The sequence below is a fragment of the Oncorhynchus nerka genome, linkage group LG14, assembly GCF_034236695.1.
Source record: "Oncorhynchus nerka isolate Pitt River linkage group LG14, Oner_Uvic_2.0, whole genome shotgun sequence".
Lineage (NCBI taxonomy): Eukaryota > Metazoa > Chordata > Actinopteri > Salmoniformes > Salmonidae > Oncorhynchus > Oncorhynchus nerka.
In genome coordinates this window covers 68,147,706-68,172,416 of record NC_088409.1, presented here as the reverse complement: position 1 = coordinate 68,172,416, position 24,711 = coordinate 68,147,706, and the positions used below count along the sequence as shown (strand labels likewise).

The window sequence follows — 24,711 nt, the reverse complement described above, 5'->3', positions numbered from 1 at the left end:
TTATTACAGACAGAAATACTCCGCAGTTTCAAATCAAATTTTTCATCAGCTGTCTGGGTGGCTGGTCTCAGACGATCCCGCAGGTGAAGAAGCCAGATGTGGAGGTCCTGGGCTGGCCTGGTTACATGTGGTCTACGGTTGTGAGGCCAGATGGATGCATTTCCAAATTCTCTAAAACAATGTTGGAGGCTGCTTATGATAGAGAAATTAATTTTACATTCTCTGGCAACAGCTCTGGTGGACATTCCTGCAGTCTGTATGCCAATTGTACGCTCCCTCAAAACTTGAGACATCTGTGGCATTGTGTTGTGTGACAAAACTGCACATTTTAGAGTGGCCTTTTATTGTTCCCAGCACAAGGTGCACCTGTGTAATGATCATGCTGTTTAATCAACTTCTTGATATGGATGGATTATCTTGGCATTTGAGAAATGCTCATTAACAGGGATGTAAACAAATTTGTGTACAACATTTGAGATAAATAATTTTAGCTCTTGAAACATGGGAACAACACTTTACATGTTGTGTTTATATTTTTGTTCAGTATTATCAGTGGCGATTTTAGCATGTAAATCTTGGTGGGGCAAACTTTTTTTTAATGCGTGCCAAGTCATTACACAACACAACACTAAACAATACATGAATTGCACTATAACAGTGACAAATGGTGTCCACAAACTGTTAGGGCCTACATAAAGCGGTTCTAACAGCAGAGCTTTCTTTTCAGCACCATGGAGTGAATCCTTACCACTGCTACATCTGGCTAACAGGGGAACCTTTTCTGGCAGCGAAACAGTTCATTCAGCCTCATTTACTGCCTTTTTAAAAAACATAGCTGATATGGCTGACTTGCTTAAACAAATGTAGTTTCTACTGACAATTGAGATGTACAAACTACGGCATAAGGGAACGAGGAGCAGATAAGAGGCAATCCGTAATTTCAATTAAGACATTAATGAGCGAGCTAAGATGGACATAGTCAATAGAACTATTTGTTCAGCACAGAAATGTACAGCAACAGAATTCAGAACATGGGCCGTTCTTACAGTATTCTCCCTGTACACCAAGTCAGAACCGTAGGATAAATAAAGGGGGCATATAAGCAGACAATGAAAGCTCTTACAATATTTGATGATGACATTTCTCTAAAACAGGCTATAGGCACCACCAAGTCAGAACAGTAGTCTAAGTTATGAGGGGGAAAGGGACCAAATTATTAGGGTGAGGCACATGGGCTACTAACAGCTTACTACACAACATACACTTAGCATTACGTTATTAGCTACAGTATACATATCTCCTTGGTATGTTACATCATTTATGCAGCAGTATACAGTAAAATACATTTTTGGACTCACCGTTGTGCTGTGCTCACTTGAACAGGAAGGTGGCCTGCCCCTTAGATACTAATAAATATCAGAGACTCAAACAATTTGCATCCTGTGTCTGCATCTGAGTCTCGCCCTGTGCCCTCATACAGGCAGGGGAAGCAAAATAGTGATTGCTTTGCAACACTTGCAGTTAGCCACTGATTCCTTCCAAACCACTCATTGTTGAATTTGTGATTTGCAACTTGTTGTGTAATGTTTATGTCCAATGGCCGATGAGCACCAATACTTTTATCTATAATTTCTCTTCAAATGACAAGGATTGAAAAGGATTTTATGATTCATGTTGATGACTGCTTATCTAGCTTGCTAGGTAAGATTTTGAAAGTATGATGTTAACAGGAGATGATTGTGGACTACAGGAAAAAGAGGACCGAGCACGCCCCCATTCTCATCGACAGGGCTGTAGTGGAGCAGGTTGATAGCTTCCAGTTCCTTGGCGCCCACATCACCAACAAACTAACATGGTTCAAGCACACCAGGACAGTCATGAAGAGGGCACGACAAAACCTATTCCCCCTCAGGAAACTGAAAAGATTTGGCATGGGTCTTCTGATCCTCAAAATATTTAACAGCTGCACCATCGAGAGCATCCTGACGGGTTGCATCACTGCCTGGTATGGCAACTGCAACTGCTACAGAGGGTAGTGCATACGGCCCAGTACATCACCAGGGCCAAGCTTCCTGCCATCCAGGATCTCTTTACCAGGCGATGTCAGAGGAAGGCCCTAAAAATGGTAAAAGACTCCAGCCACCCTAATCATAGATTGTTCTCTCTGCTAGCACATGGCAAGCGGTACAGGAGTGTCTACGTCCAAAAGGCTTCTAAACAGCTTCTACCTCCAAGCCATAAGACTCTGAAACAGCTAATCAAATGGATACCCAGACCATTTGCATTGCCCCCCCCCCCCCCCCGCCGCCTCCCTGCTTCTGCTACCCTCTGTTATTATCTATGCTTAGCCACTTTAATAACTCTACCTACATGTACATAATTACCTCAACACCCCCGCACATTGACACATTGACTCTGTACCGGTACCACCTGTATATAGCCCCACTATTGTTACTTACTGCTGCTCTATAATTATTTGTTATTCTTATCTCCTACTTTTAGGGATTTTCTTAAAACGGCATTGTTGGTTAAGGGCTGGTAAGTAAGTATTTCACTGTAACAACTCTACACCTGTTGTATTCGGCGCATGTGACAAATAAAATTGGATTTGACATGATCAGTCCAATCAAAGCTACGGTACATATAACGTGATTTGATGTAATTTTATCTGTGGCCAATGACCTTGAGCCTTCTTGGATGGGCACTTCTAATGTAAATTTATAGCAGCACTCAAGGAGGCTTGAGCTTTCTAGCGCTCCCTGTAGAATTTGCGATGACGTAGTGTCCCCACGAGTGACAGAACACTGAGCCAATCACGGCGCAACTAGAGAAGATTACCAACCCGTACGCATTTTGGAGCTGCCTTACTCAAGAAAGCAAAAAAAGAGACCATGTTTGTATGTGTATTTATTAACTCAATATATATATTTTTTTACATTGTTTGAGCTGATATGTGACACATATTAATGCTGGTTCTAAGATGGCGTAGCAGTCGGACGTGGGTTTCGTCTCGTACCACGCTCCCTACGGTAAGCACGAGGAGTTGGCTCAGGTCTCCAACCTGACTCAGCCAATCTCCTCGTGTGTCCTGCTCCGCTGTGCCAACTCCTCGTACTGTCGCCACTCTGCTTTCGCAGCCTCTATCTCCTCCCTTGGAGGCTGATACTCTCCAGCCTTTGCCCAGGGTCCCTTGCCTTCCAAGATCTCCTCCCATGTCCATTTCTCCAGAAAACGCTGCTCCTCCCAGCCACGCCGCTTGGTCCGTTTGTGGTGGTGAGTAGTTCTGTCAATATCGTCTTCAGGGTGGAAATGATCGGACCAAGGTGCAGCATGGTGAGCGTAGAGAAGAGAGTAAAAGCCTCTCTATGGCCAGGGCGTGACACAAAGGCCCTTCTGCTAGCTTGCTAGCCCCGGCTCGCTAGCTGCCTGAAGCCCCTCACTGGACTCATATGATCACTCGACTACGCATGCCTCTCCCTAACATCAATATGCCTTGTCCATTGCTGTTTTGGTTAGTAATTATTGCCTTATTTCACTGTAGAGCCTCTAGCTTTGCTCAATACGCCTTAGTTAACACTTTAGTTCCACCTCCCACACATGCGGTGACATCACCTGGTTTAAATGATATTTCTAGAGACAATATCCCTCTCATCGTCACTCTATGCACAGGTTTACCTCCACTGTATTCACATCCTTCCATACCCTTGTCTGTACATTATGCCTTGAATCTATTCTACCGTGCCCAGAAATCTGCTCCTTTTACTCTCTGTTCTGAACGTACTAGACGACCAGTTTTTTTTAGCCTTTAGCCTCAGCTCACTGGTCACCATAGCAGCACCCACCCGCAGCACGCGCTCCAGCAGGTGTATTTCATTGGTCACCCCCAAAGTCAATTCCTCCTTCGGCCGCCTTTCCTTCCAGTTCTCTGCTGCCAATGACTGGAACAAACTGCAAAAATAACTGAAGCTGGTGACTCATATCTCCCTCACTAGCTTTAAGCTACAGCTGTCAGAGCAGCTCACAGATCACTGCACATGTACATAGCCAATCTGTAAATAGCCCATCCAACTACCTCATCACCATATTGTTATTTATTTAATTGATTTTGTTTCTTTGCACCCCAGTGCCGTTACTTGCACACTGATCTTCTGCACATCTATCACCCCAGTGTTTAATTTGCCATACTGTAATAATTTCTCCACTATGGCCCATTTATTGCCTCACCCCCCTTATCCTACCTCATTTGCACACACTGTATATAGACTTTCTCGATTGTATTATTGACTGTATGTTTGTTTATTCCATGTGTAACTCTGTGTTGTTGTTTGTGTCACACTGCTTTGCTTTATCTTGGCCAGGTCACAGTTGTTCTCAACTAGCCTACCTGGTTAAATAAAAATAAAAATGCCAAAGTAAACAGGTGCCCCATCTGCCCTGAACTCATCCCAAACCATCTCAATTGGGTTGAGGTCGGGTGATTGTGGAGGCGAGGTCATCTGATGCAGCACATCATCACTCTCCTTCTTGGTCAAATAGCCCTTACATGCTGACCACACCGATCGCGTTGCATGCAAAATACATGTACACAAACCTCTTATTCAGTCATTCAGTCATGGGCATCAATGAGCGTCTGCATAGCCAGGTGTTAAAACAGAACTTGGTTCTATTTGTGACTCTTGACACGCTGCAAGTCCCACCTCTCCCATCTCCTCATTGGTTTTTAGAAGCTAATATAAATTAACTAAGGTTTACACTCCACTCCAGTTGGTGGTGGTAATGCAACTTAAAGTTGGTTGCCATGCATATGAAGTCCAAAGAAGAAGAAGCTTGAAGTAGGAGAGATTACTAGAAACAAACTCTGTTTACCATTTTATCTGAGGATTAATTGTTGGAGTAGAGGACCATGTGCATTTCAGGTAAAATAACAACCCAATGTTTATATCCCAGTACAGATTAGCTAGCAACAGCAAGCTAGCTAGCTAAATTGCCATCAAGGTTTGCTTATCAACCTGTCCCCAAATTAATATAATTACAAAATCACCATGCGTGCGGTGGCGCACGCAAATGCATCAGTGCGTGCGGTCTGGTCAGCATACTACCCATCCTGGAGGTGTGTTTTGGGTTGAAAAACAAATGATAGTCCCACTAAGGGTGTCTGTATTGACAACTCTAGCACTGAGATACAGTGCCTTAGATATGCTCGGGAGTCTACAGGGCTGTTATTTGAGCTGTTCTTGCCATAATATGGACTTGGTCTTTTACCAAATAGGGCTATCTTCTGTATACCACCCCTACCTTGTCACAACACAACTGATTAGCGCAAACGCATTAAGGAAAGAAATTCCACAAATGAACTTTTAACAAGGCACACCATGAAGCTGGCTGAGAGAATGAGTGTGAGTGTTCAAAGCTGTCATCAAGGCAAAGGGTGGCTGCTTTGAAGAATCTCAAATGTAAAATATATTTGGATTTGTTTCACACTTTTCTGGTTATGACCTGATTCCATATGTTATTTCATAGTTTTGTTGTCTTCCCTATGTCCAAACTTTTGATTGGTACTGTATATTTATATATACTTTAAAATTACTAAAACCAAATCAAAACTGTGTAGAAATTATAATGGACCTGCATTCATAGTTTCTTGACTGTCCAGCTCACTAATTGTCACTAGACAGTCAGAGAGCATTGAAAATTCCAAAAACGATGGATGGATAGATGACTCTTTTTGCTTATTTTGACAGCAAGGAAATATAACACATTTTCAGTGCGGCCCTCCGGACCTCGTTGAAGACCGAATGCAGCCCCTGGGGCAAAATGAGTTTGACACCCTGCTGTAAATGCTCTACATATCTAAACACTTGATTGTTGATGAGTAGTGTATTTATTCAATGTGAAGTCTATGGCGTCTCTAGGTCCTTAGCTTATCTACTTCATGTTTTCTCCAATGATAAACATCCTGGACCTAGTATGTAAAGGTTTGCAATGTCTCTTGATCAGGGTCTCTGCTGGGTGTTTTCCTTGAAAGATGAGCTACACAAAGAGAGAGTATTAACAAAGGAGATATTTCACATGAACAAAGGAGACCTATGCATCACAAATGGCACCCTATTCCCTTTATGGGATATTCCCCTATGAGCTCTGGTAAAAAGTAGTGCACTATATAGAGCCTTCAACCTCAACTCTGGACCTCGAAGCCAGTTCCACTGCATTTTTTCATTGTTTCCTCTAATCAGGGACTGATTTAGCCCTGGGACAGGTGTGTGCAATTAATGATCAGGTAGAACAGAAAACCAGCAGGCTCCGGACTACGTTGGGTAAGAGTTGAGTACCCCTTATATAGGGAATAGGATGCTATTTGGGCTGCATACCAAGCTTCTCTTCTCAATTAATATTAATGCATTTCAGTCCTGTGGCTTTATGATGTTATAGAGATGATAGGAGGTCATGTTCCGGAGGAGGCAGGCACCAGCACCAGCCAACTACATTCATGAACAGACTGACTCACAGTGGGAAGCATATATCCCAAATGCCACCCTATTCCCTATGTAGTGCACTTCTTTTGACCAGGGCCCATTGGGCTCTGGTAGTGCACTATGTAGGGAATAGGGTGCCATTTGGGACTGACACCCTGATAACGCTTACCGACGTAGCAGACCTCTAGACTGGGACTGGGGTTTATTCTAGGGTCGTTGAGGTGCTCTTTTTTTGTGTACTTTTTTAAGAGTCGCTCAGATTTCTCATCTGATTGATTCGTTCTCACTCATTTGCTTAAACAGAATATTATATATACAGTTGAAGTTGGAAGTTTACATACACCTTAGCCAAATACATTTAAACTCAGTTTTTCACAATTCCTGACATTTAATCCTAGTAAAAAAATTCCCTGTCTTAGGTCAGTTAGGATCAACACTTTATTTTAAGAATGTGAAATGTCAGAATAATAGTAGAGAACTATTTATTTCAGCTTTTATTTCTTTCATCACATTCCCAGTGGATCAAAAGTTTACATACACTCAATTAGTATTTGGTAGCATTGCCTTTAAATGGTTTAACTTGGGTCAAATGTTTTGGGTAACCTTCCACAAGCTTTCCACAATAAGTTGGGTGAATGTTGGCCCATTCCTCCTGACAGAGCTGGTGTAACAGTCAGGTTGGTAGGCCTCCTTGCTCACACACGTTTTTTCAGTTCTACCCACAAATTGTCTATAGAATTGAGGTCAGGGCTTTGTGATGGCCACTCCAATACCTTGACTTTGTTGTCCTTAATACATTTTGCCACAACTTTGAAAGTATGCTTGGGGTCATTGTCCATTTGGAAGAACCATTTGCGACCAAGCTTTAACTTCCTTTAACATACCTGAGCAGTATGACGGCTGTGTGGTCCCATGGTGTTTATACTTGCGTACTATCTGTACTACTTTGTACAGATGAACGTGGTACCTTCAGGCGATTGTAAATTGCTTCCAAGGATGAACCAGACTTGTGGAGGTCTACAATTGTTTTCTGAGGGCTTGGCTGATTTCTTTTGATTTTCCCATGATGTCAAGCAAAGTGGCACTGAGTTTATAATCTGTCTGTAAACAATTGTTGGAAAAATGACTTGTGTCATGCACAAAGTAGATGTCCTAACTGACTTTCCAAAACTATATCTTGTTAACAAGACATTTTTGGAGTGGTTGAAAAACTAGTTTTAATGACTCCAACCTAAGTGTATGTAAACTTCCTACTTCAACTGTATTATGTAAACTTCCGACCTCAACTCTATATACATATATATAAGTTCACATACAGGATGGAGGCAACAAATTGTTTTTCAACCACTCCACAAATGTCTCCTTAACAAACTATAGTTTTGGTAAGTCGGTTAGGACATCTACTTTGTGCATGGCACAAGTAATTTTTCCAACAATTGTTACAGACAGAGTGAATTATAAGTGAAACAATCTATCACAATTATAGTGGGTCAGAAGTTTACATACACTAAGTTGACTGTGCCTCTAAACAGCTTGGAAAATTCCAGAAAATTATGTCATGGCTTTAGAAGCTTCTGATAGGCTAATTGACATCATTTGAGTCAATTGGAGGTGTACCTGTGGATGTATTTCAAGGCCTACCTTCAAACTCAGTGCCTCTTTGCTTGACATCATGGGAGCACTCCCCTATCCACATCGATAGGACAGTAGTGGAGAAGGTGGAAAGTTAAGTTCCTCGGCGAACACATCACGGACAAACTGAAATGGTCCCCCCACACAGACAGCGTGGTGAAGAAGGCACAACAGCACCTCTTCAACCTCAGGAGACTGAAGAAATTTGGCTTGTCACCAAAAACACTCACAAACTTTTACAGATGCACACTCGAGAGCATCCTGTCTGGCTGTATCACCGCCTGGTACGGCAACTGCTCCGCCCACAACCGCAAGGCTCTCCAGAGGGTAGTGAGGTCTGCACAACTCATCACCATGGGCAAACTACCTGCCCTCCAGGTCACCTACACCACCCGATGTCACAGGAAGGCCAAAAAGATCATCAAGGACAACAACCACCCGAGCCACGGCTGTAACGGTTCTTCTCGTCATCTGAGGAAGAGTAGTCAAGATCGGATCAATGTGCAGCGTGGTATGTGTCCCATATTAACATTTAATAAATCAACTGAACACTGAATAACAAAACAACAAAGAGAGCGAACGAAACAGTCCTGTAAGGTGCAAACACACAAAACAGAAAACAACTACCCACAAATCAAGTGGGAAAAACAGGCTACCTAAGTATGGTTCTCAATCAGAGACAACGATTGACAGCTGCCTCTGATTGAGAACCATACCAGGCCAAACACATAGAAAACCAAAATTAGAACATAGAATGCCCACCCCAACTCACGCCCTGACCAACCTAAACAAGAAACATAACAAAGGAACTAAGGTCAGGACGTGACAACTGCCTGTTCACCCCGCTATTATCCAGAAGGCGAGGTCAGTACAGGTGCATCAAAGCTGGGACCGAGAGACTGAAAAACAGCTTCTATCTCAAGGCCATCAGACTGTTAAATAGCCATCACTAACATTGAGTGGCTGCTGCCAACATACTGACTCAAATCTCTAGCCACTTTTAATAATTAAAAATTGGATGTAATAAATGCATCACTAGTCACTTTAAACAATGTCACTTTATATAATGTTTACAAACCCTACATTACTCAACTCATATGTATATACTGTACTCTATACCATCTACTGCATCTTGCCTATGCCGTTCGGCCATCGCTCATCCATATATTTATATGTACATATTCTTATTCATTCCTTTACACTTGTGTGTATAAGGTAGTTGTTGTGAAATTGTTAGATTACTTGTTAGATATTACTGCATGGTCGGAACTAGAAGCACAAGCATTTTGCTACCCTCGCATTAACATCTGCTAACCATGTGTATGTAACCAATAACATTTGATTTGAAGATGCTGAAGGAAACAGGTACAAAAGTATCTATATCTACAATAAAACGAGTCCTATATAGACATAACCTGAAATGCAGTTCACCAAGGAAGAAACCACTGCTCCAAAACTGCCATAAAAAAAGCCAGACATGGGGACAAAGATCATACTTTTTGGAGAACTGTCCTCTGGTCTGATGAAACAAAAATAAAACTGTTTGGCCATAATGACCATCGTTATGTTTGGAGGAAAAACGGGGATGCTTGCAAGCCAAAGAACACCATCCCAACCGTGAAGCACAGGGGTGGCAGAATCATGTTGTGGGGGTGGCAGCATCATGTTGTGGGGGTGCTTTGCTGCAGGAAGGACTTGTGCACTACACAAAATTGATGGTGTCATGAGAAAGGAAAATGATGTGGATATATTGAAGCAACATCTCAAGACATCAGTCAGGAAGTTAAAGCTTGGTTGCAAATGGGTCTTCCAAATGGACAATGACACCAAGCATATGTCCAAAGTTGTGCCAAAATTGCTTAAGGACAACAAAGTCAGGTATTGGAGTGGCCATCACAAAGCCCTGACCTCAATCCTATAGAACATTTGTGGGCAGAATTGAGAAAGCGTGTGCGAGCACGCCTATAAATCTGACTCAGTTACACCAGCTATGTCAGGAGGAATGGGACAAAATTCACCCAACTTATTGTGGGAAGCTTGTGGAAGGCTACCTGGAACGTTTGGCCAAAGTTAAACCATTTAAAGGAAATGCTACCATATACTAATTGAGTGTATGTAAACTTCTGACCCACTGAGAATGTGATGAAAGAATTAAAAGTTGAAATATATCATTCTCTCATCTATTATTATGACATTTCACATTCTTAAAATGAAGTGGTGATCCTAACTGACCTAAGACAAGGAATTTATACTTGGATTAAATGTCAGGAATTGTTAAAATAAAAAAATAAAAAAATGATTTGAATGTATTTGGCTAAGGTGTATGTAAACTTCCGACTTCAACTGTATCTGAAATAGATCAGCGTGTTATTCTGTATCCTCAGGCCATCACACTGTTGAGGGGATGTATCAAAGATCTATCAAAGACAAGCGGATATGTCCCTTGTCAGCAACTAGGCCCTTTCTCTACTATCTTTCTCTGACTACACAGCCAGTTTTTGACTTCCAGCATTAACTTCCTTCTACTCTGGTTATGTCCCAAATGGCACCCTGCTCCCTTTTGACAAGAGTGCTATGAGCCCTGGTCAAAATAAGTGCACTATATATGGAAAAGGGTGCCATTTGGGATGCGACCTTGCTCTCTGATGAAGGTACTGTTTCCAGGTTTTGACATGTTTTGAACAGCTTCTCTCATGACTCAAAGGTAGTTTTAGAGACTACTAGACGACATATTATTCAGTCTTAACACCAGCAGCCATACACCCTTTTCCTGTTAGGGAAAGTTATTGGCTTTCTACTGGACTATCATTAGGTTTGCTAACCCTCAGTCTTGCCTGTAGTGTAGGGCCTGCAGTGTTACAAAGCTACTGACCTGCCCAGTGTGACTTAGCTGGTAGAGCATGGCACTTACAGTGCCAATTCCCGGACTGTGAGATCAATTCTAGCTGGGGACACACTTAAGAAAATATATGCTAGTTAAACTGTCATTTGCTTTGCATAAAAAGTATTCAGATTCTTATACAGTTGCAAACTTGGTTATTCATTTTAATGTCACCTCCATGTACCTTTCCAGGTTGAGCTACAAGTAGCCCGAGGCTTCTTCAAACCTTTATGCTTCTTCTGTTCACATCTGTAAACTTCATGACCTAGAACCTCCAACAGTAGGCTATTCCAAAGATGGTTCTGTGGCTATGCTCCAGTCATGTAAACCTCACATCTGTGACTGTATCAGATTTACAAATACACATTTCCACTGTATTCCCTGTGCATACAGGGACACCCTCTGGCAAAGCTTGGTATCACATCACTACATTATTTATTTTTATTTTATTTAACTAGGCATGTCAGTTAAGAACAAATTCTTATTTACAATGACACCTGCCAAACCCTAACCTGGACGACACTGAGCCAATTGTGCGCCGCCCTATGGAACTCCCAATCACAGCCTCTAACACTGAGATGCAGTGCCTTAGACCCTGCACCACTATATATATATATATACATATCTCTATCAGAATGAGACATCATTGAGTTCAAGTATTGACAAGAACATAAAAGACAAACAAAACAAACACAGAAACATTAGTTATGACAGCATAAGATAAGGTGACAATGACACTTATTCCAAAAATAATTTGTTACAATATTGGACTGTAGACAAGCTTGTCTTATTATTTAGTCAGACTCAATGAAAAACATAGATTATCAAAAACACTAACGCAGAGGGTTGATTTAAAAAAAAGTTTGTTTTGTGGATCTAAGATTACCAACCAACCAAAATCATGACATTAGTTATACATTTCAAAGAGTTCAGAGTACTGTCAAAAAGGTTATAACATCATGAATTATCAATAGTGTGACCAGTTTTACTTAGTATGTACTCCTTCATATCTCTCCAAAATCGAATAGTGTATAAACAACTGTAAAATAAATGTGTCAGCGTTCCAGGTCCATCATTGCAGAAGGTACACTTGTAGTCAATGTCTGTAAACCTTGTTGGAGGGGTATATACTTGAAAGAATCTTTAGGTGCACCTCTCAGATCTTATTAGTAATACAACATTTAAAGGGACATTTAAAGAGCCTTTCACCATTGATAGTTGTGAATTCCAAAAGGATTTCCCTCCTGGTGTGATCTTTCCTCTGCTATAAAAAAATATGATCTTATGTGTTTATTTGTACATTTGAGACTATTGATATCAATATCATTAATAAATAGACTAGGTTATATTCTAAGTGTATCTTGAAAACACATATGACAATCGCAGAGTGATATTATTTGTGTGTAACGGGAAAGGCTTTGACTCTTATAAATACCTCATAACTTAACATTTGGCCACCACTATCAAACATGTCTCCTACAAAGATATTTTTCTCTATCGGAAGTTCATTAAAAATAATGTTGTTTTTAATAGTGCTATTACCATTATTCCACAGAATAGCTTTATGAGGCAAAAAGTCATGCACAAAACATAATTTCCTTCCCAATGGCTTGGTGATAACATTTTGATCATTTAAGTGGCAGTTTGGTTATGTTGTAATTACAAGACAACAAAAAGAAATGTTCTTTAAAAAAATTCAGATCCATAAAGATTATGGAGATTCTATGCATTTTTTCAACCACTTAATCAAAATCAAATAACTCAAAACCAGTGGAGACTGCTTAAGGCAAGACGGCTCATAATAAAGACTGGACGGCGCAAATGAAATGGCATCAAACACATAGAAACCATGTGTTTGATACCATTCCGCTGATTGCGTCCAGCCATTACCACGAGCCCGTCCTCCCCACAATTAAGTTGCCACCAATGTCATGTGCTCAAAACCTCCTTCTGCCCTAGTTGCAGAGACCACTTCCTTTTAAAGTGGTGATGTTTGTTTGGTTTGTGTGGAAAAAACAATCCAAATCACTAAATGGTGGAGGGGAGGAGGGGTTGATGTCGTCAACTGTTCGACGTGGCGACTTGACGTAACATTTACGTGTAGGACCAGAGGAGGGAGGGACTGGGCTTTAGGGATTTTATCTGCATACTGTGCTCGGTTCTACCCGGGGATGCTAACGGAATCACGACTACAATCATGCGTTCATCAACAGACGAAAAATAAACATTGTAACGGTGTTATTCCGTTTATAATAGTAATATTTTATGAAATACCGTGCAGAATAAGCAGCAACATTTGACATTTTGGGAGACTGGACCTACACAGCAGGTAACGTTAGCTAGCTAGCAGATCACGCTAACTCACTGAGATCATCATTTTCTGCAGCACCACCAATTTAGCCAGCTGGCTAGGGCTACTAGGTTGGAGCTAGCTAGCTAGGTGTCGTGTTGCTGGGACTAGCAAAATAACTAAATACAACACGAATAATGATCACGAATAGCTAGCTATTTTGAAATGTGTTGTATTGTGAAATGTGATTGCTTGTTGAGAGAGAGCAGGTTATCGCTGCATTAAGCTCTGTAACGTTACCGGTGGACACTGCATTTGTACATGTCACAGCTGGCTAGGCTTGATATTATACTGAATTAGGCATGTTCTACCCGTATTTACATTGCAAACATTCCTATCATTAATGTGAAAAGCTCAGTGTGTGTGAGATGATCGTGCTCTCTCACCCCCATCTCTCTCTCCATCTCCCATTTCTCTGTCTCTCTCCCAACGCACTTTCCTGCAGACCACCACCATGGCAGACAGTTTTATGGGCAAGGCAGCTACCATGGAGATTCCTATCAACAGCAATGGAGAGACCCTGGCTGAGGATGACAGTTTGGAGCAGGTGGGTCATATGGTTATGTCCCAAATAGCACCATATTCTCTATATAGTGCACTACTTTTGACCATGTCCCATTGGGCTATGGGAATAGAGTGCCATTTGGGATGCAGTCACGACGTACAGTATTTATCTGTATACTGTGTGTGGTGACCACTCATTACGTCAACTATTTGTTTGTGTATTTTATTGTACTGTATTATGTCTCACTTCTGTGCAGGCTGCAAAGATTCAGTGGACCTTAGATGAGAAGGTAGGGATATGCAGTAGAAGGGATGAGAGTGTGTCACGTCATTGTAGGAGAACTCTAGATTTAGATGTAGTGTACACGTTAACATAGAAGACTTTCAGACTAACCACAATTAACCTTTATCAACCATTTTCATGTGTGTGAGTGTCTGTGTACAACAAAGATTAGGCCCATATGGAAGGTCTTCGTCAGGTTGACAATAAACTCTACAGGATCATTATGCATTAGTCAGTCCCTTCAGGATTCAGACATTTTTTGGGGTGCAAAATCATAAATTCCCAACATATTATGCAGGGCTTGCAAATTTGTCCAATCTGCACTATTTCAGCATAAAACAGTAACATCAATGCATTCTCGTATAAAGCTGACCCATCATTGCAGTACAAAAAGAGGACTCGTAATTTCAACCAATCACCGCACATTTACCACATAATATGGTTCAATCAAGCCACGCGTCAACAAAGGTTTTCCTTGCCAAGCGCAATTTCGCAAAACAAAATCATTGCACATTGCCACGCAAAATGTCAGAATTGGAATCTCTGCTAAATCCGTGAGGGACTGATTAGAGTTAGTCTATATCTATTCCATTGATGTGTTGTTGCTTCACCTTAGGACTTGCAGCAGGTGATGGTGTCTGGTCCCAACCTGAATGAGACCAGCGTCGTGTCTGGAGGCTACGGAGGACCTGCAGGGGGCATCATACCCACCTCCTCCATCAAAGGTACACACAGCTCTACTGCTCTCACTTGTTCACTAGCTCCATTAAAGGTACAGACAGCTCTACTGCTCTCACTTGTTCACTAGCTCCATTAAAGGTACACACAGCTCTACTGCTCTCACTTGTTCACTAGCTCCATTAAAGGTACAGACAGCTCTACTGCTCTCACTTGTTCACTAGCTCCATTAAAGGTACAGACAGCTCTACTGCTCTCACTTGTTCACTAGCTCCATTAAAGGTACACACAGCTCTACTGCTCTCACTTGTTCACTAGCTCCATTAAAGGTACAGACAGCTCTACTGCTCTCACTTGTTCACTAGCTCCATTAAAGGTACACACAGTTCTACTGCTCACTTGTTCACTAGCTCCATTAAAGGTACACACAGCTCTACTGCTCTCACTTGTTCACTAGCTCCATTAAAGGTACAGACAGCTCTACTGCTCTCACTTGTTCACTAGCTCCATTAAAGGTACAGACAGCTCTACTGCTCTCACTTGTTCACTAGCTCCATTAAAGGTACACACAGCTCTACTGCTCTCACTTGTTCACTAGCTCCATTAAAGGTACAGACAGCTCTACTGCTCTCACTTGTTCACTAGCTCCATTAAAGGTACACACAGCTCTACTGCTCTCACTTGTTCACTAGCTCCATTAAAGGCACAGACAGCTCTACTGCTCTCACTTGTTCACTAGCTCCATTAAAGGTACACACAGCTCTACTGCTCTCACTTGTTCACTAGCTCCATTAAAGGTACACACAGCTCTACTGCTCTCACTTGTTCACTAGCTCCATTAAAGGTACAGACAGCTCTACTGCTCTCACTTGTTCACTAGCTCCATTAAAGGCACACACAGTTCTACTGCTCTCACTTGTTCACTAGCTCCATTAAAGGCACAGACAGCTTTCTCTAGCGCTGCCAACTGCTGTCACTGCGGTGGAACGTCCTCTTAATTATGTCCACTTAGTGCCTATTGAATCAATGAATAGCCTAGTCCCTTTAGCAAGGCCTGCTTGGTTTGTTAGCATTAAGAATGGTGAAGACTACATCTTCAACTGCCCCAATGGGGTTTGTCCTGGTGGAATTAAATGATTATTATTTTTTTGAATCAGGGCCTTGCCAGAAGCTGTTCTGCATCAGTGACTATTTTGACCTAACCTTCTTTCTGTTCTTTCAGGAGTCTATGAGTAGCAAACAGAGGCTCTACTGTATTGGCTATTTTGATTTTGAGATCTACATCCTACTCTAGTTGACTATCTTAACCAACCCTATCCACCAGGCCCTGCTATCCGCTTCAACCCTCAGTATGTGGACAGGAGAAGCCCCCCTGCCCCTAACTGTGCCCCTGTCCCTGGAGCCGAATCTCAGCCCACAGGTGGCTTTGCACCTCTCAGCCACCTTCCACATAACTGTATACTTCCCTCTTTAAAGGTAGACTCAGCGAAAATGATGTTGCCACGAGCTACACCACAGATATTGAGATGAGCAAGATGCAAGACTTCACTCTCACACAGTCATTACTGATCAATTCATTTCTACATTTATAATTAGTAGGTTTTATCTATTTTAACAAACCTTTCTTATTTTTGTTCTTATGTATTGTATATTGTTTTTCATTCAAGCCCTTGGGCTTCCAACCACACCTGCACACAAATGATTTGTTTTATCTGTAATGTTGTCTATCACTTTTTGATTTATTTAAAAAAAATGTTCACAGTGTGGAAACCTGGGCACAAAGAACACCGGCGAAGTTGAGCCTCCAAATTGACCCACTATATTGTTTACTGTTTACATCATATTGCTGAGTCTAATTGACCCACTATATTGTTTACATCATATTGCTGAGTCTAATTGACCCACTATATTGTTTACATCATATTGCTGAGTCTAATTGACCCACTATATTGTTTACATCATATTGCTGAGTCTAATTGACCCACTATATTTTTTACATCATATTGCTGAGTCTAATTGACCCACTATATTGTTTACATCATATTGCTGAGTCTAATTGACCCACTATATTGTTTACATCATATTGCTGAGTCTACCTTGAACAGTTTTTTTGCCCCCCTCTTATTTTCTTCACCTGTTTACACTCTCAAGGGTGTTTTCATTAGTTACTCTTTAATTCTGTGGGAGAATGAGCCTTGCCTGTAGCCTGGGTTCCTGTTCAACCCCAGACACAGTTGATGTCCCTCTCTTCAACAACACTGTGTACCTCTACAGATGTCACAGGAAAGAAGGGCATGCTGCTCTACTGTCCAATGCATACTGAATGCATGTCGGTGGATGTTAACAAAAAAGCTAGCTATGTTTACTAACCTGACTGACTTCATTGCAGAGCTGTTTGATTTACTATGTTATGTTTGTGTGAATGTTTCTAATGATGACAACTTAATCCCAAATGGCACCATATTCCCTACATAGTGCACTACTTTTCACCAGAGCCTTATGGCTCCCCATAGGGAATAGTGTGCCATTTTGGACGTATCCTATGTATGCAAATGTAACATGAAGCGGTTAACTAATGGAATGTTGAGGTTCATTAACTCACCACATGACATGTGCATCATTTCATACATTACTACTACTTATGTTGTGAATATTTTCATATTGTTTTCCGTCTGTGTTTTCATTTTGTTGTTTTTTCCGACATGGAAAACCTGCATGACTCACTTTCACCATCCTCTCACCCTTTTAACACGTTCACCAACCTTCATCTACTCTCATATAGCACATATCCTCACATGTCCCCATCCTCCCCCATGTCCATTCCAGACCTGCGAATGAAGTCCAGGGGACAGGGTGTAGGTCTGGTCTCCAGCCAGTCAGCAGCCAGAATGATAACCAACCAGAACCAGACCGGCCAGACATTCACAGGTACCACTGGAATAGGGTTGAAAAATTCCAGGTTTCCCAGAAATCCTGGTCAGAAGATTTCCGGAATTGGAAGGTAAATTCCAGAATTACTATAAGCAGTAAATCCAGAATTCTGAAACCAGGGTTTCTGGGAATCGTGGGCATTTTATCTAGCAATTATACTGGAACTTTGCAGCCCTACACTGGACCCATACAGCACAACTGTCCTTTACCCCACTTCACTCTGTTCACTCATTCATTTCATTCGCTGTCCTCTCAACCGATCACTCAATCACTGTCATACTGTTTGCCTCAAAGACAAGGAGGAATATTTCAGGTGTTCGCTTTGAGGAGGAGTGATGAGGAGAGTGCCCAACTAAGCACTGATCAGCCTCTGTAATCTGTGAATCAAAGCGCTACTGAATGAAGCTGGTTTTGTGACAAGAGTTCATAGTAAATGAGATGGACAGACTTTATCAACTAGGTCTCAGCAACTAACCACTTTAAGGAATCCTCTGAGAGTGAGCAGGTTATTTATTATCCTTTGTGTCAGGGTCGGGGATGCACCACAGTAACAGCAACCAGAACATGTCAGTGGAGGAGGCTAACCGTGGTGTGGCTGTGGAGAAACTAGACAGCGTTAAGAAGTGGGGCATCAACACCTACAAGGTACAGAACAGAACCTTTCTCCTGGGGAAAATGTGTTGAAACCATTACTTCACTGAAACTTCACTGTGTTCTATGGGTCGATTGCAACTGCACTGGTATGATCATTTGTCTTCATACAAGACTGGGAATAATTTCCTCCTTGGAAAACAAGTAACTATTCGGTTCTATTCTGAACACATCTCTCCATGTCATCTTTATCCCAGTGTGCCAATCATATATTCTCATCTCCTCTTCTGTTATCTCCTTTGTCCTAATCACATCTCTCCCTCTCTACCCAAGTGTACCAAGCAGATGTTCTCTGAGCGGTTCGGCCGTGGTTCTCGGACAGTGGACCTGGAGCTGGAGGCCCAGATAGATGTGCTCAGGGACACCAAGAGGAAGTACGAGTCTGTCCTGAGACTGACCAGCGCCCTGACCAGCCACTTCTACAACATGGTCCAGACCCAGCAGGCCTTGGGGGACACCTTCGCAGACCTCAGCCAGAAATCACCTGAACTTCGGGTAACTTATAACCCCTGAATTTGAACCCTTAACCCGTAGACCTCAGCCCAGCCAGAAATCAGCTACAGGTGGCACACTGTGAAATTGGCCCCCAAAAATGTTGCCTGAAAATCCAGGGTGTAATTATTGGTTTGAAACCAAGCCTATCAGTTTCAGTTTGGAATCCAGGCTACCTTACTGAATTGTAATCAATCCATAAATACCTCATGTGGAGGAAAAGTCAGTATATAAAACACAAGTGTTTGTGTCCACAGGATGAGTTTGGCTACAATGCGGAGACTCAGAAGTTGTTGTGTAGGAATGGGGAGGCTCTGCTTGGTGCCATCAACTTCTTTGTGTCCAGCATCAATACACTGGTCAACAAGACCATGGAGGACACACTGATGACCATCAAACTGTACGAGGCTGCAAGGTAATAATAAAGATGGGAGGGTTAGAAAGGGCAGGGCCTGGAGATACTATAGTAGTTACCTTTTTATAACGCAATAGTTTCAAATTATAATGCGGTTTAGAGTCTATATCTATGATTGCCAGAGACATAAAATAGAGTATGTTTGTCTACATGCCATTGTTATGTGTGTCAGGCTGGAGTTTGTTCCATGCAGACCTGGCAGAGGTGAACCTGTGTTTGAGGGTTCAAGGGTGTTATAAGGGTGTTTTATTGACTTGGGTGGTATACCGGGATATTTGGAAAAAGCCACAGGAGGGTTTTTCAATAGATTTGAATATTTCAAGCTACATTTTAGGTTAATACCTGCAGTCAACTTGTGCAATATGTTAGGAGATGAAGCAGATTGTGTTCTTCATTTTACCTTTCAGCTTATTTTACATTACTTATTTTATTATTATATATTTTTCACCTTTATTTGATTTCGTAGTATCCAATTGTTAGTAGCTACTATCTTGACTCATCGCTACAACTCCCATACGGGCTCGGGAGAGACGAGTTACACAACCCTCCGATACACAACCCAACCAAGCCGCACTGCTTCTTAACACAGCACCATCCAACCCGGAAGCCAGCCGCACCAATGTGTCGGAGGAAACACTGTGCACCTGGCAACCTTGGTTAGCGCGCACTGCGCCCGGCCTACCACAGGAGTCGCTGGTGAGCGATGAGACAAGGATATCCCTACCGGCCAAACCCTCCCTAACCCGGACGATGCTAGGCCAATTGTGCGTCGCCCCACAGACCTCCCGGTTGTGACAGAGCCTGGGCGCGAACCCAGAGTCTCTGGTGGCACAGCCCTTAACCACTACGCCACCCGGGAGGCCCTTTTTCACCTTTATTTAACCAGGTAGGCCAGTTGAGAACAAGTTCTCATTTACAACTGCGACCTGGCCAAGATAAAGCAAAGCAGTGCGACAAAAACAGCAACGGAGTTACACATGGGATAAACAAACGTACAGTCAATAATACAATAGAAAAATCTGTATACAGTGTGCGCAAATGAAGTAAGGAGGTAAGGCAATAAATAGGCCATAGTGGCGAAGTAATTACAATTTAGCAATTAACACGAGTGATAGATGTGCAGATGAGGATATGAGATACTGGCGTGCAAAAGAGCAGAAAAACAAATATGGGGATGAGGTAGGTAGTTGGTTGGATGGGCTATTTACAGATGGGCTGTGTACAGCTGCAGCGATCGGTACTTACATACTGTAGTTCCCCAGAACAGTTCATTCAGTCACGTGTTTGTTTGTAAATAGCACAATGGGAGACAGCGGGGGCTGGGGAGTTCATAGAGTTCTATATCTATCAGGGAGTCTCTGTTGTGCGGTGCACAGGAGGTGATGAAGTTGTATGCAATTCACTACTAAATGTTTGCCATCAGATATCTTATATCGGCTTTCTGCCGTATTTGAGAAGACAACTCGTCCAGAGCTCTTTTTTATTTCACCTTTATTTAACCAGGTAGGCTAGTTGAGAACAAGTTCTCATTTACAATTGCGACCTGGCCAAGATAAAGCAAAGCAGTTTGACAGATACAACGACACAGAGTTACACATGGAGTAAAACAAACATACAGTATAAACAAGTCTATATATGATGTGAGCAAATGAGGTGAGATAAGGGAGGTAAAGGCAAAAAAGGCCATGGTGGCAAAGTAAATACAATATAGCAAGTAAAACACTGGAATGGTAGTTTTGCAATGGAAGAATGTGCAAAGTAGAAATAAAAATAATGGGGTGCAAAGGAGCAAAATAAATTAATTAAATACAGTTGGGAAAGAGGTAGTTGTTTGGGCTAAATTATAGGTGGGCTATGTACAGGTGCAGTAATCTGTGAGCTGCTCTGACAGTTGGTGCTTAAAGCTAGTGAGGGAGATAAGTGTTTCCAGTTTCAGAGATTTTTGTAGTTCGTTCCAGTCATTGGCAGCAGAGAACTGGAAGGAGAGGCGGCCAAAGAAAGAATTGGTTTTGGGGGTGACTAGAGAGATATACCTGCTGGAGCGTGTGCTACAGGTGGGAGATGCTATGGTGACCAGCGAGCTGAGATAAGGGGGGACTTTACCTAACAGACTTTATCTGTACACCTGTTCCCTGTGCTTCCTACTAGCGTTTGTTTTTTTCTCCTCTGTTCTTCTCCCCTCTGCTTTGTGTACACTTGCTGCTCTTCCTTGAGTAAAGCATGCATTACTTTGTTTAGTTGCACAATTTCTCTCATTCACTTTTGCTTGTAAATGTCCACACTCACTGAAAATGACATTTGGTAGCTACTAGCTATGCTTGTATAACTTTATTAGCTGGATTTGCCAGTCTTTGCAATTGAGTTTGTTTATTCTCGCTCGTTAGCATTTAGCTAACAGTGTCTGTGATTGTTATTACGTGTGCTAATTTTGTTAGCATTCTGGTACTACACCCCCAATTGGCTTTATTTGCGATTTTTGCGCCGCCTTGTGTGCTATACCGGTAAACCATAAATCCCGGGATAGCAGTGGAACGAACAGTATGACGTATGAAAATCTGGATACCTCCTAAGCCTATTTTCTTTTAATGCTGCCTCTGCTCCCCTCTCTCTTCAAGGCTGGAGTTTGATGCGTACAGGGCCGACCTGGAGGAGTTGAGTCTGGGTCCTCGTGATGCTGCCACCATGGTGCGTATAGAGGTGTCCCAGCAGCAGTACCAGGTGCAGAGAGACAAGTACGAACGGCTGCGCTCAGATGTCACCATCAAACTCAAGTTCCTGGAAGAGAACAAGGTGGGTTAGTTAGTTATTTGGAAAGTTGTGTGGTTAGTTAATTTACAATAATGCTACATCTCTCTCTCTCCGTGTGTGTGTAGGTGAAGGTGATGCACAAGCAGCTGCTGCTCTTCCATAATGCTATCTCAGCCTACTTCGCTGGGAACCAGCAGCAGTTGGAACAGACACTGAGACAGTTCAACGTCAAGTTAAAGCCCCCAGGGTCAGACAAGCCCTCCTGGCTGGAGGAGAGCTAGAGTGATTAGCTCCCAGTCCTCTGGGCCTGTATCAAGCATCTCCGAGTATGAATACTGATCCAAGAACAGTTTTGCCTTTTAGATCATAATGAATCAGATTATATGGACAGGCAGGACTTGATCTTAGATCAGCACTCCTACTCTGAGATGCTTGATACGTACGGCCTCAGGTCTCAGTCAGGTCTCTGGTATATATGGGACACACACATGGAGAGATACACTGGGCTTTCAAGAAACAAGAGGACTGGATAGACGGATGAACAGATATATGAAATCTACACGAACTGTATATAAAAACCAGAGATGGGACAAGTAGAGACTAGTGGTGATGTTTCTAAGGGAAAAAGAATGCTTATCTAGATTCATTTAGTTTTGACAATTTGTTTGAACGTCTATTTTATGTCGATTTGTTGTGTTATTTATTCACAACAGAGCCTCATGATATTGTTGCTGTGTAGCGTAACTTTTAATTCATCTTACTTTGAGAAATTATTCCAAGCTTATACTTTGCACATAAATGTAATCATTCTTTTCAAACTGTTTTCACTCTTTTGTAAAGTGTTATGTAGTAAAGCTTCCAGAGGTCGTCATTTGAAAGGTCAGTAAACTGTTTACATATGTAGAGGATATTAAGAATCTGGACCGGTTACATTGTTTGCACCAGATGAAGATTAGAGTTAGATTTATGAAAGCGAAGGGAGAAACCTACAGTCTGGGATACTATTGATGACAGAAATTATGGGTTAAAGGGGCAATCCTGGATTTGTAAAACAAGCAGTCAAGTATCAATGGCTATATATCATGAATTTAAGTTAAAAAAAAATGATTTGTACCAATTCCAGATTGCCCCTTTTTCTATCAATGATTTTGAGTACAGGAAGTACAACTTTTTCATTTACAATAGATAATCTCCCTCTGATTAATCCTACAGATAATGTTATTACACGTGTTTATTATGTTATGTCTTTATAACATATAATCAAATAGAGTTAATATATGTTTATAAAAATACCTCTACTAATTCCATTCAGATGTATATGTTCTTGAGTTTTTCTTCATTTTTTTTCTCCCATTTCTACATCAATGTTGTCTTCATTTTAAAACATATGGACCTGGTGTACAGTATATGAAATGATGGTGGTTTATAGTATATGGTTTGATGTTTCCATACAGACTTGATATTTCCCCACAAAAGCTGTACAGTAATAACACTCGTCCATCTGCTGTCCACTGAGTATATTGTAGTCATCACCTGTATAAGTACTGTACCATATTGTGTTCACACATTTACATGGCAATACAATCCAAAACATGGCTGAAAAATGACTGGTACTTCCATCTGTGATTGTCTTCTTTACTGTTAATCAGGAAACTCCTCTGTGTCCCAAATGGTCCCTTTCTATCTGTTTGAGTTGTGCACTATATTGGGAATAGGCCGTTTGTGACTCAACCCTGCTATCGGGGTTAAGTCTAGGTCAAGTTGAGTTTTATCTGATTTGTATCTGGTGAAGTCAGTGGTAGCTATCTGGTCTATTAAAAAGCTTGTGAAGTTATAGGATGTCTTTCATCGGCCTGTTGACAAACCTATTGTATCTATTCCACCAGGTAGATGAGGACAATAGGCAATATTTGAGACAAACAAAAAAATACACAATCTGTGTCTGATTGAAACTGACCTTTTTTCTTGAGATAAATCAAGATTCAAAATGTAAATTACTTTTTCATTGCTAGGATCACACCATTCTACAGCTATTTAATTTAAAAATGTGTAGTTCGTTCATTATAATCCTGCTCAATGTAAATGGGGCGGCAGGTAGCCTAGTGGTTAGTGTTGGACTAGTAACTGGAAGGTTGCAAGATCGAATCTCCGAGCTGACAAGGTAAAAATCTATTGATCTGCCCCTGAACAAGACAGTTAACCTACTGTTCTTAGGTTGTCATTGAAAATAAGAATTTGTTCTCCACTGATTAGCCTAGTTAAATAAATGTGATTCAGGAATATTTTCATTAGGGAACAAAAGTTTGGAGTTTGTTCAATTCTTTGCTTAACAAGATATAGCACGGTTCATCTCTGACCTATCAGTTTGACAGTGGATCGAGGGGTCTCAATGGTTTATTCCAAATGGCGCCATATTCCCTACATAGAGCACTACTTTTGACCAGTAAAAAGTAGTACACTAACAGGGAATAGGGTGCAATTTGGGATGTGCGCAGTGTTTAATCACAGGGTATTGCTATTTAATCATGTCATACATGTCAACAACATGATCAGTGATGTGATGAATTCCAGTGTCCTGATGTTTAAATGTTTCATCTAAAAAGTCTAGGGCATCTGAAATGTAATATCCCAAAAGATGGTCAGGCCTTGAACCGCTGAATGTGTTTAGTTGAA

The 24,711-nt window shown here is 41.6% G+C and overlaps 1 protein-coding gene across 4 annotated transcripts; it reads left to right on the top strand.

The window, feature by feature from the left end:
* The first annotated feature begins 13,074 nt into the window (after window positions 1-13,074).
* Window positions 13,075-23,645, top strand: LOC115141756 (arfaptin-2-like). Of its 4 annotated transcripts, XM_029680926.2 has the most exons (11): window positions 13,075-13,315; window positions 13,782-13,883; window positions 14,098-14,130; window positions 14,740-14,848; window positions 16,126-16,221; window positions 17,628-17,729; window positions 18,262-18,377; window positions 18,657-18,878; window positions 19,133-19,290; window positions 21,906-22,080; window positions 22,164-23,645. In XM_029680926.2, the coding sequence occupies exons 2-11, from the start codon at window positions 13,791-13,793 to the stop codon at window positions 22,317-22,319; spliced, it is 1,260 nt and encodes a 419-aa protein (XP_029536786.1). In that variant the 5' UTR covers window positions 13,075-13,315; window positions 13,782-13,790; the 3' UTR covers window positions 22,320-23,645. The 4 variants fall into 4 exon arrangements, with proteins under 4 accessions (XP_029536786.1, XP_029536788.1, XP_029536790.1 ...); XM_029680928.2 differs by lacking the exon at window positions 14,098-14,130; XM_029680929.2 differs by lacking the exon at window positions 16,126-16,221 and having other exon boundaries at window positions 13,078-13,315.
* Window positions 23,646-24,711: the final 1,066 nt, after the last annotated feature.

Excerpts from the sequence above, each read along its gene's own strand:
- LOC115141756 (XM_029680926.2), top strand. The coding sequence starts at position 13,791 with ATGGCAGACAGTTTTATGGGCAAGGCAGCTACCATGGAGATTCCTATC. Across the intron at positions 16,222-17,627 it reads AGCCGAATCTCAGCCCACAG|ACCTGCGAATGAAGTCCAGG; the intron begins GTGGCTTTGCAC and ends TGTCCATTCCAG. Across the intron at positions 17,730-18,261 it reads GACCGGCCAGACATTCACAG|GGTCGGGGATGCACCACAGT; the intron begins GTACCACTGGAA and ends CCTTTGTGTCAG.